At 37.2% G+C, this 18,224-nt stretch overlaps 1 protein-coding gene across 2 annotated transcripts in view; it reads left to right on the top strand.

The window, feature by feature from the left end:
* LOC115224295 overlaps positions 1 to 16,402 on the top strand; it is a 64,391-nt gene extending 47,989 nt beyond the window's left edge. For both annotated transcript variants that reach the window (XM_036513422.1, XM_029795122.2), the window contains exons 2-5: positions 4,160 to 4,262; positions 8,137 to 8,317; positions 14,690 to 14,820; positions 15,968 to 16,402. In XM_036513422.1, coding sequence (XP_036369315.1) covers positions 4,223 to 4,262; positions 8,137 to 8,317; positions 14,690 to 14,820; positions 15,968 to 16,203 — 588 coding nt within the window. In that variant the 5' untranslated portion in view covers positions 4,160 to 4,222 and the 3' untranslated portion in view covers positions 16,204 to 16,402. The remainder of the gene's footprint in view (positions 1 to 4,159; positions 4,263 to 8,136; positions 8,318 to 14,689; positions 14,821 to 15,967) is intronic.
* The last annotated feature ends 1,822 nt before the right edge of the window (positions 16,403 to 18,224 follow it).

Below are 18,224 nucleotides of genomic sequence, written 5' to 3' on the forward strand. Positions count from 1 at the left end.
ATTTCTGCCATTTCTTTAGCATCGTGTTGGAGAATACCGTTATCATCGATCAATAGTCCAATGGGTGAGACAGCGGTTCTATGCTTATTTGCATAAGAATAGAACACTTTTGGGTTCTGTTTGATGTTTTTGATTACCCACTGTTCCTCCTCAGCTCTTTGATTTTCATTGGAGGTTTTCATGTCGGTCTGCAGATTAAGTTTTTTCAACTCCAGCCTTTTCATTGTTGTTGAATGTGGATGTTGTATGTGGGAGTATTTTAATTTTTTTATTGAGTCTTTTGATGCGCCTGATGAGTGTTCTTTTCTTTCTAGGGAGCCGGTTTCTGTTTGTGTTTGTGAATTTCGTAGGAGCGTGTTTTGAGCATGTATAGGTGACAATGTTCTCAAAGTGCTGCCATGCGGTCTCAATGTGAGTGGAACTGAGAGTGAAAGTCCAGTTGATGAAAGACAGATCCTTTCTGATTGCTCCCCAGTCCGCTTTGTGGAAGTTTATGTTGTCAAATGAGTGTCATGGAGTGGGATTGGGTGGTTTGGGTTTTGATATGCCGGGAATTAAAATTGCAGAGTATCATGTCGTAGTCTGAGAGGAGAGTTTTTCAACTGAAATATCATATATCTACCTTCTCTAAAATGTTACTACTTAATTTGAAAGCTTTTGTATTATTGGAAAACCTATATAATTGGCTGAAGAGCACTCAACATCTTAAATCTGCTGCAATACTTACAACATTTAATAAAATGTTGTAGTGCGAAACAATTGTACCAAATTACCGGAGTCATTCTTGTTGCTTATTTTTGATTATATATATATATATATATATATATATATATTATATATATATATATATATATATATATGTATGTATATATATATATGTATGTATATATATGTATATATATACACATATATGTGTATATATGCATATATATATATATATACATTATATATAAAACATATATATATGTCTATATATATTATATATATATACATATATATATATAATATATATATATACATATATATATATATATATACACATATATATATACATAAATATATATATTATATATATGTATGATATTGTATCATATTATATATACATTACATATATATACATACATACATACATATATAATATATATATATATATATATACATACATACATACATACATACACACACACATATATATATATATATATATATATATATATATATATATATATATATATATATATATATATATATATATATATATATATTGTTGTATTTAGGAATGGTCATTTTGCCAGTTTAGTCAATAAAAACACACACAACTATATATTTGGTGTTACTTTGCTTCAGCGTTATTTATTTTTTACATTAATCTTAATCTTATTTCGGCCAGAGTTCTTTCGTCACACTCCTGTGACCGCATCAGTGGTCCTTTGCTTTCTTCCTTCTTATTTGTGTGTCTCTCCTTACTAACGGTCAGCCATTTTGTATTTCTATTGTATGTGTCTTCATTTGCGCATGCGTATATCTCTATGTGTGTCTATGTTTAGTTAGTGTGTGTGTGTGGGAATGCGCCTGTAATATTTTTATCTCCTGTTTATATACGTTCGTGTAATTTGTTTTTGTATTTTTCTTTTTGTTGTTTTTGATTTTGTTTTTGTTTTTGTTTTTTTAATTTATATTTTATTCATGTGTTTACACCTACTTATTATTATTATTATTATCATCATTATTATTATTATCATGTAGGTATGTATGTATGTATAATAATAATAATAATAGTAATAATAAAAAAATGTATATAGTTATTTACTTCCATTTGTTTATTTATTTGTGTATTATTAATATTACAGGCACTTCCCTCCACACGCACTAACTAAACATAGACACACATTGAGATATACGCATGCGCAAATGAAGACACATACAATAGAAATACAAAATGGCTGACCGTTAGTAAGGAGAGACACACAAATAGGAAAGAAGAAAGCAAAGGACCACTGATGCGGTCACAGGAGTGTGACGAAAGAACTCTGGCCGAAATAAGATTAAGATTAATGTAAAAAATAAATAACGCTGAAGCAAAGAAACACCAAATATATAGTGCGTGTGTTTTTATTGGCTAAACTGGCAAAATGACCATTCCTAAATACAACAATATGTGTGTGTGTGTGTGTGTAATGTATATATAATATGATGCAATATCATATATATATATATATATCTATATATATATATATATATATATATGTAATTTATATATGATATGATACAATATCATATATAAATATATACGTTTATGTATTTGTTTTGCAAGATTTTGGATGTGAAATCATTTGTGGAAACAGATATTTAATTCTTTATACCATTTGTATTCTGTATAAGTCGGACATTTTCATATGTATACATATATAGGCTTCTTTTCTTTTTATTGTATTTCATGTATTTAATATACTTTATATAGTGATCTGTCTCATTTACTTATCCCTACATTTACTTCTGTACTCGCTCAAGTTTAACTCTCTTGAGCACTACTAAGTGTATTCTGTACGGAGGATATTTGGTTCTCATCTATGAACTATATATATATATATATGTGTGTGTGTGTGTGTGTGTGTGTGTGTGTGTGTGTGTGTGTTTCAAAACCCTCCCAAAGTGATCAATGTTTATATAAGGAGTCTTGCAGTGAGACCAAACTTTGAATCACGTGGTTACGAAGTAAACTTCTTAAACATACAGTCGTACCAGTGTGTCCATGTACATATTTTATAATCATAGCTGCTAATCATTGACTGTCTGTTATGACCACACCTAATAAATCATTACAAATGGTTTCCTGTAGACTTTCTCCTGCAATGCCAATTGCAGAGGGAACACATATGAAAACATTAAGGTTTCTTCTTATAACTCCCTGAAAAGTAACTAAACATTCGTCAGTTATCTAAAGCTCCTGCTGCATACGTCAGTGCACAATATGTACGGCATCTATGCAACAGGCTCTATTGATGCACTGTGTATGGGTGTGTGATGTGAGTGTGTGTATGTGTTACGCTTTTATCTTAGTCGACGTTTTCTGTCTTTGTATATAAATGTATATTCGTGTGTAGTTCTCTCAATCTGTTCGTCTCTTGGTTTTATTTCATACAGTACATTATCAATTACATAAAACATCGTTTGTAATAGTGTTTTCTAGATTTCAAGTCGATGCTTACAGATGTAAAATAATATGTTCTACCCACCTAGTTCTTACATTTCTGTGTGTTCTGAGTCAAGATTCAGACGTGAAAAGTCTGAAATGATTTTATGACAAGATTGAGACATGAGGTTGCTTGCAAAACACTGCTCTATTATGATGTCGCTGTCTCCCCGGGTTCGTTGGCGGACATGCATTGTACAAAAAAAGTAGGATATCCAGACTGTTAGAGAATCATGTTAATGAGATATAACATATGAGACACATGCATACCCTGGGGGCTGCTTGTATATGAAGCAAAAAAGCATTATCAAATTAGCTACATGTTTCTCTGAAGAAGTTTCCAATAAGATCTGAAAAGCTGAATCAGGTTGTTTATTCTATTTCTGTCAGTAGAGAAATACATAAAAACATGTTTTACATTCGTTGGTGCCTCTCTTTATGCATTTACACTGCTTCGATTAAATCTTGTTTTGCTTCACTACAAACACGCATTTACCATATATAATGTATATTCAAACAAAACATGTCTGATGCGGGGGAGGGGTGCACAGTATAGCCGAATGGTTAAAAAGTTTGCTTCGGAACCTCGAGGTCCTGGGTTCAATGCCACTGATGGCATCATGGACAAACGCCATTTCCTATAGCTTTGGGTCGACCCATACTTTGTGAGTGAAACTGTGTAGAAGGAATCTGTATAGCAGCGAATCGGCTGTAATTGCACAAGTACAACCTCATCACTCACTGTCACTCGCTGATTCTGCCTGAGAATTATGTTAAGGGTACACATGTCTGTGAGATACTCAGCCATTTATGCCTTAATTTTGGAACAGAGAATTCAACTGATCAATTGTTTAATGAAGGGGACCCACCACCATCACCACCTCCACCACCATGTATGTATAAGCATTCATTCTTCTTTATATAACCAATCATATATATTTTAACATTACCTTTTCTCAATTTTAGAGTCCGAAGTTCCATATCGCATACAGATCACATCTACCGCTTTTCTAAACTGCTGCGCAATTCATGGATTACGGATTATCTAACCTCTTATATTGGATTACTTGTAAGTATCCTTAGCTATTACTGGATTTATAATTGTCTTCTTGATGTGAGCCATAATGTTTTATGAGAATACGCAGAGCCTGGCGGTTGTGGAATCCTTGCAGAAACAAAAGCAACAACAAAAGAACACCAATGCAATGACAACCAACAGCAAGTTGTACCCCGAAGTTTCCCATAAGAACGGCAAGTTAAGATAATGCAGGGATATGGACAAAGAGACGTTAGGAAGAGCCAGTCTTCAAACTTAACTACTTTAACATACATAGAAAGATTGCTTGCAACAACGAAGAAATTCTGGGTCCAAACTCCACACCATTATTCAAGTCTATCTTAAAAGTCGGACCAATTCCTAAAATATTTCAATAGAGATTATATACAGTTCATAAAGTTTTATAAAGTTCCATCTACTGTCTAAGTGAATAATCATGAGCTTTATTTAGTTTTAAAAGATAAACAATTCCAGTGCATCATACCTAAAACAAGGATACATTATAACCTAATTCTATATCTAAGATACTCTAGCACATTACATCTTCAAACAACAACACATTATAAACATCTTTTATACGCAGATAATTCACTCTATTAAAACTTCAACAGTTGAACATTATTAGGATTCTTTTATATTGCACCATAAATATAAATATAAATATAAATACTATAAATATTGTCTTTTATAAGCGTTGTCTAATTTAAACATATTGCTCAAATTTATAAACAAGCACGATCGTGTGCGCGTATGTGTACTTGTATGTGTATGATACACACACACACACACACACACGCACACACACACGCACATATGTGCGTGTATTTTAAAGTGTTGTTGATGGTGGAGAATGAATGTACAGGTATGTGTAGGTGAGTGCTCGTGCGCGAGTGGGTGATGCGTTTAGGCATACATTTATCTGTAGGCTTAACGGTTTAAGCTAGCAATTACTCTGTCATATGTTCATGGGAATGATTATTATATTCTATGACGTCATTACAATTAACAACTTTAACAACAGTGGTACTAACAGATGATGGAACCAAGTACACGGCGGCGCAATAGAGTTTCACATTCGTAACATATATATATATATATATATATATATACCACACACACACACACAACATTTGTATGTATATATATATATATATATATATATATATATATATATATATATATATATAAATACACGCACACATACATATATATACATTAATATATATATATATAGGAGCAGGCGTGGATGTGTGGTAAGAAGCTTGCTTACCAACCACATGGTTCCGGGTTTAGTCCCACTGCGGGGCACCTTGGGCTAGTGTCTTCTACTATAGCCTCGAGCCGACCAAAGCCTTGCGAGTGGATTTGGTAGACAGAAATTGAAAAGAAGCCTGTCGTATATTAACAACCAATGCTGGTGCGTTTACGTCCCCGTAACTTAGCGGTTTGGGAATAGCGACCAATAGAATAAGTACTAGGCTTACAAAGAACAAGTCATGGGGTCGATTTGCTCGACTGAAGGCGGTGCTCTAACATGGCTACAGTCAAATGACTGAAACAAGTGAAAAATAAATAATACACACACACACACACACGCACACACACATATCTATAGTTGAACTTTATAGAAAAACAAAAGACGAAGTCAGGTGTATGAACAACAGGCAAGTGTATTAATTTGACGCTCATGAAAAATGAAAAGGTTTTTTACGTTTCGAGCCTACGCTCTTCAACAGAAAGGAATAAGAGGAAATAAACAGAGAGAGAATGATAAAAAAAAGACCTGTAGAGTTCCGCGGTCCAGCATGGCGAATACTCATATACATACATATATACACACACACATATATGCACAGATAATTAAACTATATTCTTTCAATGTGTTTGTATATAGCAGACACATACATAGCTGTATATACACGCTCATACACACACACACACACACACACACACACACACACACACACACACACACACACACACACACACATACATACACGCATACAAAAAGAGTAGGGAGATTAAAATCCAGGCAAATAATTTTTTGAGCCCTCTGTAGTAATACAATTTGGCTAACTAGATCAACGAGTGATAATCGTTGTGAACTTTGGAGCCATATAATTATGCTCGTGTCCCTGTTCGTTTAGTAAATCAAAAGATCGATTAGGAAGATTTCAGCGTGCAGAACGCATAGTAAAATGGAAAATAATACATTTCTAATTCATAATTAATTTATAATCCATAACTATCTTACTCTACTCACGTCTCAGATGAGCACGTATTATGTCATACAATGATGCATTTTAGTGTCATACTTATAAACATAAATGAATGTATGGGCATATGAAAGCTCCCGTCAGCTGTAGGATCCAGACTTCTGGTAGTTTGGGCGCATTTAACCACATTCATCTAGTGAGTGCCATTATTTGTAAATATCATTCAGGAGAGGACAGTATAATGCAAAAGTTTGAAGAGTTAGAATACGGAGAACAATGGCATACGAGTAAGACGGAAAATTACAGACAAACAGACAAACAAATAGAAATATGTAAAGAAGAGAAAAGGATGGAATGATCACTCTGAGAGAAAGCATCTGTTGGGGTAACCTGAGAAGGATATTGAGTGCGCTAGAAATGTTTGTGCAAATAAAAGTGAGATGGTATGGAAAAGTGTTAACAGAGAAGGACAAATGAACACGGAAACTTCTCCTCAGCCGTAAGATTCAGTGTCAGGGTGGTTTGAGCCCATTCAACTCGTGTGTGTGTGTGTGTGTGTGTGTGTGTGTGTGTGTGTGTGTGTGTGTGTGTGTATGTGAGTGTGTGTGTGTGTCTAGACGAGATGGTATCAAAAGGTTTCCGGACTAGTTATGTTTAATAAAAAATCCTTTATTTACCTCGGTTTTAGCATCATCACCTTCGAAATAGTCGCCTTGCGCAGCAATACACCGGTCTCAGCGTTCCTAATAATTTTAGAATTCGGCCTGGAAGTCGTTTTCCGTTAGCGAGTCGAGGACCTTCTGCATTTCGCTCTCGATCTCGACAACGGTGTTAAAACTGCGATCTTTGATATGCATTTTCATCTGAAGGAAGTGATGGAAGTCCGCAGGTGATAAATCTGGCGAATAGGGCGGGTGCAGAAGAGATACCATGTTGTTTTGGGCGAGAAACTCAAAGTGAAAAGAACTCGGTGACAGGGTACATTGTCGTCGTAAAGACTCCAATTCTTCGCGCTCCTCAGATCTGGTCGCTTTCGCCGAATGTCCTTCCTCAGACACTTCAAAACGTCGTTGATTGTTCTCTGACAATCCACATGCACAAGCTGATCAATTTCCACCACATTTCCGTCTTCTAGGGACGTTCTTCCGCTTTTGAAGCGCCCGTACCACTCAAAACTTTGCGTGCGACCCATTGCCTCATCGCTGTAAGCTTGCCAATGCGTACTCAGTGTTTTTGTAGCAGACTTCCCAAGGTTAACGCATAATTTCACGTTGGCTCTTTGTTCCAATTTCCTGTCCATAGCAAAAATCACAGACTGCAGCATACAGCTGATCACAAGAATACAAATTTCACAACTTGTGAAGTAAACACAGCAATGTTACTCGCCACACTGCCTCATAAAGTTCATGGTAGCTCTCACTGCGCATGCAACCGTGTGTTGCCATCTGTTGGCGCGCTACAGAACTAGTCCGGGAACATTTTATACCCCCTTATATGTATGTCATTATTAAGTATATTTCAAGATTAACGATTTTTCGTAACGTCTGTTGCCATTGATAGCCGACGAGAGTGTATCGTAGCTGTTCGCTCCGGCATTCGAGACCTCACTCTATCGCTAACTTCAGTTTTCCGAGTCATTGAATCACCTTATTTATTTATTTATTTTGCAGTGTTGTCAGTAATAAAGTCTGAAGCAGTCGAAGACTGCATTCCAGTAATTAATAAGAAGGATTTCTGGGTTCCAATCAATCAGCCAATTGTGGTGAGTTGCCGACTGGGAACATGCACCTACAAATTTGAAGGTATCACTTGGAAAAGACATGGCCAAAAGATAAACGATTACACAGAATCGTAAGTGACGTCATTCCATTTTGTATTTCCGTCTTACACATTCACATGTATGTTGTTGCTGTCGTTGTTGTTGTTGTGTGTAGGTAGAATATCTGTGGTCATTATAAACAAAGAAAGTCCACCTATGACCATCTCATCGTTTATTCAGAAATAGGGCTTCCTTGTTTAATATTGTGTTCCATTATCGGGTTGGGAGAGTGAGATCCGAAGGATATTTGACTGCTATATTTTACAGATCGAGCGACATGCAAGTTTGTCTATCTGAATATATGCGCATACGCGTTTGTGTTTGCATGTATGTACGTGCGTGTACATGTGTGTTCATGCATGTGTAAGCACGAAATTTAAAACAGGGAACTTCTGCCCAAATTCGTGAATCTTCTCCGTTCGTCCCCCACAAATTCTACCTTCCAGCAAACCTCATTCGCTTTGCCTGCAGAGTATTCATGATATTTTTGGATTCATTATGGTCTTAGAGGAAAAGACTGAGAGTCAGGTTTATAACGCCTCCTTGCTCAGACCAGCCACTCGGTATGTCAGTTTGGTCCTCCATAGTTCTTAGAAATAAATATCAATGACTCTGTAGAATGCCAACATTATGTAATGATATCCAACTACGAGTTTTCTTCCGAATTCATCTCATGATGCACTTTTGCCACAGCCTTTGTGAAAGTTTAAATGTCGGTTATGTAAATGTTATTGTTGATGTTGCTTCTGTTGTGTTTGCAGACCAAAATTTAGACCAAAATTATTTGAAATCTTCCTGAAAAAGGGATCTTTCTACGAAGCTCTTGTTTCGCTTCATTCTCTGATATACAGCTGATGGATTAGCAACCAGCTTGTCAATGCTTACGTCATTGTTGTATCCCCCACGCCATCCCTGATAACGGAAATTTCTTCAACATTTTGACTTCATATCCTGCTCTCAGAATCTGTTGGGAGTGGTAGAATCTCTGAAACATTTTTTAAAGCATAGTATATAGTTAGTGAATAAGTTCTGTGAATTATTATCTATCATATGATAGTTTTAAATTCCTGGTTCTGCTGCGTGGGCTGTTTAATTATCCAGGATTACCAGCGTTCAGCTACTTTATTAACACGTACACTGCAGACGTCTCTGAAGTGTTTTTTATTCCTCTATTTATTACAATGATAGCTGAGGTATAATATCAGGTATTGACCAATATATATATCCTTCAAGTCATCTTCTCCGTCCATAATTATTGGGTGGGTGGGATGGTGGCGGTGGAGTCGTCAGGCACCTCGTCCATAGGTTAACTCTTATTGGACTTTCCGACTGGATTCCCAGGCGTCACCAACTGAGATTATCCAGGCATGACTGTCTGGTAAGAAGCTTGCTTCCCAACTGCATGGTTCCGAGTTCAGTCTCACTGCGTGACACCTTGGGAAAATGTCTTCTACTATGGCCTCGAACCGACCAAAGCCCTGTGAGCGGATTTGGCAGACAGAAACTGAAAAAAGCCCTTGCCTTTATTCGCCACCACCACCACCCTCACCCAGTACCGCTTGACAACCGGTGTGTTGGTGTATTTACGTTCCCGTGAATTAGCGGTTCGGCAAAAAAGACCGATAGAATAAGTTCTATGACTAAAAGAAAAAAATAAGTACTGGAGTCGATTCGTTCGACTAAAAATTCTTCAAGGTGGTACCCCAGCATGGCTGCAGTCTAATGACTAAAGCAAAAGATAAAAAATAAAAGATCTCGGTTGGCGCAGCTTAAAGAATGCATCTTGCGATTCTATCTTGTCCTATTTTAATTATATCTCCGTAGGACCGGAGTTGTAACCTCTCAATGCAGAGAAGTAGCAGCTTGATCTAATTCATGCTGTCACCTATTTTCATACGGCTTCTAGTTATGACTTTTGTCAAGAAGTTGCTTCATAATTTTTTTAATCCTTCGTTCGTCAAAAACGATCTGTTAATTAATGATAGCTTGAAGAAATTAGAAAGATTAATTTCAAACTATGACTTAAGACTGTTTTTAAGATGAGCATATTCTATTTTCATCTGCGTCGAATCAGTAGCATTGGGTGAGTTGAGGGATGGTGGCGACTATTCGTTTACACCGACTTTGTTATAGCGCTACGTAAGATCTTCATTCAACCGCAGAGAACAGATGCAGTGGAAAGAATACTTACGTTGTCTTAACTCACAGGATCGTTTATCCTTTTGTTGTTGTTGTTGTTGGTACTGGTGTGATTATGAATGAAGTGCTATGATGGTGATAGTGAAATTCCACGCAATAAGAAATATCTTTTGTCATCCGATCTGAATAATGCTAAACAGTCAAGGGGAAAGTGCTTCTCTTACTTTTAACAGACAAAAAAAAAATAGTTTCAAATCTAGGCTGAGCAAGAAAGGTGTAATTAAATAAAAAAAAACATTCAAGCAGACATCCGAAACTGTCTTCTATGCTTAATGACAACTGTTAATGGCGCCATCTTGTGCATTTGTATAAATTTATAAAAGCATGCATGTGTACGTGTGTGTGTGTGCATTCATACATTTACACACACACATATATATATATTTATGCATATATATTACATATATGTGTGTGTGTGTGCGCGCGCGCACGCGTATGCATACATATACGCACCCACTATCATATATACGTGTGTGTGTTCCTGTGTATGTGAAAACACATAACCAACATGTTGGAGTGTTTGGTTCCCGACCAAAAATTCGTGGGTTCGATTTTTCGATCAGACAGAGCATTGCAGTCTAGAGCAAGGCACTCCATTTCTCGCTACTCTACTGAGTCAGCTAAAATCTATACCAACTGATTACTGGTGAAAGGCCCTCTCCTTGTGATTGTTACATCATGAATGTTCTGCTGGGTCTCAGCAATGGGTGTGTCTATTAGCAAAATCATAGCACGTACTACCGAATCCTAGCGAAGGCATCTGGCGGCCGTAGGATGTGTGTTTGTGTGGGCCCGTGTATGCATGTATATATTGAAATGCACAAAACATGCGTGTATGCATGTGTGTACGTGTGTATATGCGCATACGTGTACATGCTAGTGTGTGTGTGTGTGTTTTATCTTTTATTTTGCTTGTTTTAGTCGTTGGACTGCGGCCATGCTGGGGCACCGCCTTGATGCGTTTTAGTCGGACAAATTGACCCCAAGATTATTTTTTCAAGCCTGGTATTTATTATAACGATTTCTTTTTGCGAAATCGCTTATTTACGGGAACGTAAACACACCAACACCGGTTGTCGAACACTGGTTGAGGACAAACCCGGACACACACACACACACTCATGCACACATACACATATGTATTGTGTATATGTCTATAACTGATACTCCGTCGGTTACGACGACAATGGTTCCAGTTGATCCAATCAACGGAACAGCCTGCTCGTGAAATAAACGTGCAAGTGGCTGAGCACTCCACAGACACGTGTACCCTTAATCTCGTTGTCAGAGAGGATTCATCGTGACACAGAGTGTGACAAGGTTGGCCCTTTGAAATACAGGCACAACTCATTTTTGCCAGCTGAGTGAACTGGAGCAACATGAAATAAAGTGTCTTGCTCAGGAATACAATGTGTCGACAGGAATTGAACTTACGACCTTACGATCGTGAGCCGAACGCCCTAACCACCAAGCCACGCACCTTCACATATGCCAATAAGCTAGATTCAAGAATATTCTACGTAATTTTCACCCTTCCATTAATAACTCTTAAACTCTCTGGTTTTGTGAAACCCAGTTACACGAGATTGATGCTCAAATAGTAAATTACATAATCAGTACCCCCACCCCACCCCCAATAAACAGGTATTAATCTATAGCAAAGGTGTAGTAATTTTTCTGGATTTCTCGTTAGTTGAACCGCTGTGTTTACGTCAGGTGAACAACTGGTTTTTACTACCCACCCGATCACTTAAATTTTCCTTCCTTTTCTTCTACTCCAGATTATATTTGTTGATTCTACATTTCACAAACATTTCAGTAGAAACATGCAAGTGTATAAACACGTGTGTGTGTGTGTGTGTGTGTTTATATGTATCTGTGCATATGTATATGCGAATTTATATACATACAGAGAGAGGGGGTGGAGTAGAGAGATATTTGATATTTCTTGCCAAAATACGAGCCAGTCACTAAGAAAGCGACAAGCTTTTCTTGTTTAAGGAAAAAATGGTTTCAGTCAGTTGTATATTTTTTAATGTGAGCGTCTGTGGTGACGGTGGGAAGGTGGAGGTTTGTGTGTGTATGTACGTATGTGAACACATGTTTGTGTGTGTGGATGGATAGGTGGATGTATGTGTGCATACGCAAATGTGAGCACATGTTCATATGGAAGTATGAGTATATGAGTGTGTTTCTGTGTGTAAACATACGTGTATTTCAGTATGAGCGCTTGTGTGTGTGCGCGCGCACGCGTGTGTGTGTACCTGCGTGTGTATGTATATACATGCAAGTGTGCATATAGTGATTGCATAACTACCCACAAAATATATTTGTGGTATCTATGAGTGCCAACATATATGTATGCAAGAATATCATTTTGTGTATATGAAATTCTACATGCATATATGAATGTATACAATGTTTGTATATATTTAGTCACGTAGACACATACATGTGTATATGCGTGTATATATGAGCATATATGCCACTACCCTAGGTTAGAGAAATGTCTCGATGCCTTCCAGCTTCATTGCCTGAGACGTATCTTAAACACAAGATGAACTGACAGTCACGGAGTTCAAGCTTGCGTCCATTTACCAAACCACTTCATCCTTCTCCAGCAGCAACGTCTCTGCTGGCTTAACTACTTACACCACACGTCAGATGGAATGATCCAGAAAGACCTCGTGGACAGGGGAAATGGCTCCTGGCAAGAGAGGACTAGGGCGGTCTCTGCAACATGGGCTGTCACTCATGTGTTGCCTCTACGACCGTAGCAGATATTATTCTACAAATGAGGCTGAAGCAAAAATTCTGAAATTCAGATTCGTTGTCTCATGAGATTAATGACTGCCTGCCAGAGTCACACACACACACACACACACGCAGATAGATAGACAGATATCATTAATTAAATATATTCTGTTAGAATATTATATACTGAATTTATAATGAGTGCTCTTTGTATAAAATGTCAAAAATATTAATACTATAAAGTATTTAGACATTAATACGAGTGATTATATATACTGTATTTTGAAATAATAGCATGAAATTCAATATCAAACAAAATTTCTCATGAAGATATATTTGTCTAAAATAGTATTGTATTAAAAATATATGTAACTATTTGAAACATGACAGTTTAAAAATTTGTTTAATTAATGCATCTTAGATAGAGATATACGAGGAGGTACCCAGATGAAGCTGGAGTTTTTCAATGTTATTTTACTTACTTATACATGTTTACACTTTTATTGCCTTCAAATTATTTTCCATTTCAAGCGATGCATCAGTCCAGACGCATTTTCAACTATTCAATGCAGTGCTGGAACTCTTACGAAGTGTTGCTTTTTAACGCTTCCATCGTGTTTTTTTTTTTTTTTTACCTCTTCCACATCGGCAAATTCCGTAGCACCAGCTTTCCTCACCACTGATGACCTTCGAAAAAAGGTCCGGTTCAATTTCCAACTGTTCTTTCAAGTTCACGACACGCATTCAGGCGTGACTGCTTGATTTCCCGAGGGCAAGCGAGGCACAAATTTTGCTGCAACTCTTTTCATTCGGAATTCCTCACTTAAAATTGGCAGGAGCTCCAGGGCAGACCAGTCATGTCAACAAGTTCATCAATTTTTCGGTGACGGTCCTCCAAGATCAGTTCATGAATTTTCATGATGTTTTCATTCGATCAGGAGATCGACGATCACCCTGAACAAGGTTGGTCATCAAGCGACAAGTGACCATTCCTCAAGAGTGGAAACCACTCATAAACTTATGTTTTGCTTTTGGCAGCATCCTTGTAATCTGTTTGAAGCATGACAACTGCTTCGGTTTATATTTTCCCCGGCAGAAAACAGAATTTCCTTCATTTCAACTATCGCAAAAATCGACGAACAAGGGAGAAGCCCTGCAAAACAAAGATGCACAATGTGGCAGTATGGCCATACTGGAAAACGCCAGACAGCAGACTGATGCCTGAGGGTTGCATAAAGTGGCTTCTAGCAGCCGAAGCCCAAATTAAAACGGGTTTGTCCCACAGAGAACGTACAGAGAATATAAATGAAGAATTTTTAAAAATTCAAATGCTTAACCAGTTTCATATTTAAATGATTTTCAAAAGGATATCTTTCGAAGTCAGAAACGATAGTTTGCCACAAATCTTCCTCAAAACGTACACTTATATATTGTTTGTGTTTATATTTTAGAATCAGTGCAATACGATACCAAAATAAGACTAAACTCCGTATTTTAAGAATGAACAAATCATATGAAGGCGAGTATGTTTGTTCGAGTGAGTATTCCAGAAAATCCAGAAGTATATTTATCCATGTCAGCGGTAAGTCACTCGTAATAACCATTATTACAATTGTTATTAAGGCGGCGAGCTGGCAGAAACGTTAGCACGCAGGGCAAAATACTTAGCGGTATTTCGTCTGCCGTTACGTTCTGAGTTCAAATTCCGCCGAGGTCGACTTTGCTTTTCATCCTTTCGGGGTCGATTAAATAAGTACCAGTTGCGCACTGGGGTCGATGAATCGACTTAATGCGTTTGTCTGTCATTGTTTGTCCTCTCTGTTTTTGGCCCCTTGTGGGTAGTAAAGAAGTAGGTATTTCGCCCGTCGCTACGTTCTGAGTTCAAATTTCGCCGAGGTCAACTTTGCCTTTCATCTTTTCGGGGTTGATAAACTAAGTACCGTAGCTTAAACTTGTTTCTACTAAAAGATGCAACGCTCTCATGTTTGAGCGTATCATCGGAGCTTCAAAAGTAAAATGCAATTTTATTTGGGAAAGTGTTTATAGATAGATAGATAGATAGATAGATAGATAGATAGATGGATGGATGGATGATGGATGGATGGATGGATGGATGGATGGATGGATGGATGGATGGATGGATGGATGGATGATGATGGATGGATGGATGGATGGATGGATGATGGATGGATGGATGGATGGATGGATGGATGGATGGATGGATGGATGATGGATGGATGGATGGATGGATGGATGGATGGAGGATGGATGGATGGATGGAGGATGGATGGATGGATGGATGGATGGATGGATGGATGATGGATGGATGGATCGATCGATCGATCGATCACAACCTTACGATCATGAGCCGAATGCCCTAACCACTAAGCCACGCGCCCTCACCACACACACATATACACACATATCTATATATACACTTAGAACCTACCCTAATATAAAATGTAGTTTCTAAGTATATATATATATATATATATATACATAGAAATGCATTATTAAAATGGATTAAAATGTCAAATATAAAAACAGTAGCAAAAAAAAGTAGATTTTGTTTCGTGGTTTTGCCACTGAGAAATTGCAAGTTCTCTGTATTGTCGTTCGTCGCCTGGTAGGCGATAGATACACAGTTCGAATGGGAGTCACTGAAAGTATTTCCTGAATTTATCCGAAATAGATGTTCATAAAGTCTAATATTTATTTTGTTTTTACAGAATCCTCCATAACAACAGAGTATCGAACTGCACCAACGACACCATCAACTGGAACTGAAACGACAGAGACTACGTCAACCGACAAAACTTCCTCCTCAGATGAAAAACTAACTACATTCCCAACCACTTCCGGAAGCGCTCGTATCACATCACAATGTAAAACATTTTGGCCATATGTCACACTTTTGTATACTATTCTCACACTATATTTCATAAATTGCGAACATTTCACGTAACATATAAAAAAAAAAAGCTAACCAACATTGTGAGCTGCATAGATTTCACATTGTATTTTTAAAGTTACTAATTTGTCAAACTTTACATTCTCTGCAGTTATTTCACATGACGCTGCAAAGCAGAGGTATAAACTGCATTCTTTGTGCAGAATGAAATTTAAATGTCCAGTTACAATTTGTGCATATGTATATCAAATATGAGACTACGAAGCCAATGAACTACATACATTTCATAGTCTGGTTGAAGCATATAAAGTATAAACAACAAACATTTCACATCATGATGAAATATACGGAACAGAAAACATTTCGTCGAAAAAGGATAAAACGAGCAAAACATGGAATACAAGAGGTTATCATCTCTCTCCCTCTCCCTTCTCTGCCTCTCTCTCCTTCTCTTTCTCTCTATCTCCCTTTCTAGCTATGTGTGTGTGTGTGTGTATGCATCTATGTATGCATGGATGGATGGATGAATGGATATATGTATATGTGTGTATGTGTGTTATGGTTGTCCCCCACCACCGCTTGTTTACGTACCCCTAACTTAGTTGTTCCCCAAAAGAAGCCGGTAGAATTTGTGCAATGTTTTCGAAACACCTACTGAGCTTGTCTTGTTAGATTAAACCCTTCAAGGCCGAGCCCCAGCATGGCCATAGTCAAATGACTAGAACAAGCATTGTTTAAGTATCTTTTATATTTTCTAGAAATAACTAGATAAATTTAGCAGTAAGGTGATTAATTTAGAGGTAACGCAATGGCTGGCGCTATAATTTCAGGGTTAACAATACATTTTAGGGGTAAATTTATATATTTTAGGATAATGCGATAGATTTCAAGGTAATCCACTATGGTTTTAGGGGTAGCGAAATCCATTTCAAGGTGACCCAATAAATTTAGCCTGTTAAACTAAAGGGTACCCGATAAATTTAATGTAATTCAATTTTTAGAAATAATTGACTAATTTATATACATATAAGACGAGAGATGTAGTGACGTGTATCATGTTTTAATGACAGCACTATTGAATGAAGAGAAATCAAATTTACAATTATAGAAATTATTTTATCGCTATTTTCTTTCTCGAATTTTATATTACATGCTTTTTAATTTTATTTTTGAATAAATATTTTTCTTTCTTCATGTTACTTTTTCAAGATGAAAAATATAATTTAAAGCATTTTCATGTTCTTTCTCTTTTTTTTATATAAAGGAATAGAGAAAGTAATTTTTAATTCAATATACGCGTGACTATTACGTTCTGAGTTCAAATTCCACCGAGGTCGATTTTGCCTTTCATCCTTTCAGGGTCGGTAAATTAAGTACCAGTTGCGTACTGGGGTCGATCTAATCGACTGGCCCCCTCTCCCAAAACTTTCGGGTCTTGTGCCTACAGTAGAAAAGAATATTCGCGTGGCTGTATGGTAAGTTCCGGGTTCAGTTCCATTACGTGGCACCTTGGTCAAGTGTCTACTTAGGCTGTCCAAAGCCTTGTGAGTGGATCTGGTAGACGGAAACTGAAAGAAACCTGTCGTATGTGGGTGTGTATGTGTGTGTGTGTGAGTGTGTATCTTTGTGTCTGTTTGTCCCCCACTACCGCTTGACAACCGGTGTTAGTGTGTTTACGTCCCCGTAATTATCGGTTCGGCAAAAGAAACCGATAGAATAAGTACAAGGCTTTTAAAAAATGTACTGGGGTCGTTTTGTTCGACTAAAAGACCTTTCAAGGCTGTGCACCAGCATGGCCGCAGTCAAATGACTGAAACAAGTAAAAGAAAAAGGATAGCCAAAATGGATATTGAATGGATGATCTGGCCAATGTCCTGTTTCCGTTGACCATTATGTAATAGAGCAGCTGATCATGTCAATAGCCGCACAGTGTTGAACGTGAAGGGAAGATTTAGCCGTATGTCTGGTCAATAGCCAATATATCTATGTTGGTCACTATGCAGTAGAAACTGAGCGGCAATCTGGTCAGGAACCAATATATCGACGATGAATTGTAAAATGAGTTATGTCCGTGT

Source organism: Octopus sinensis, linkage group LG25 (genome assembly GCF_006345805.1).
Source record: "Octopus sinensis linkage group LG25, ASM634580v1, whole genome shotgun sequence".
NCBI classification, from domain to species: Eukaryota; Metazoa; Mollusca; class Cephalopoda; order Octopoda; family Octopodidae; genus Octopus; species Octopus sinensis.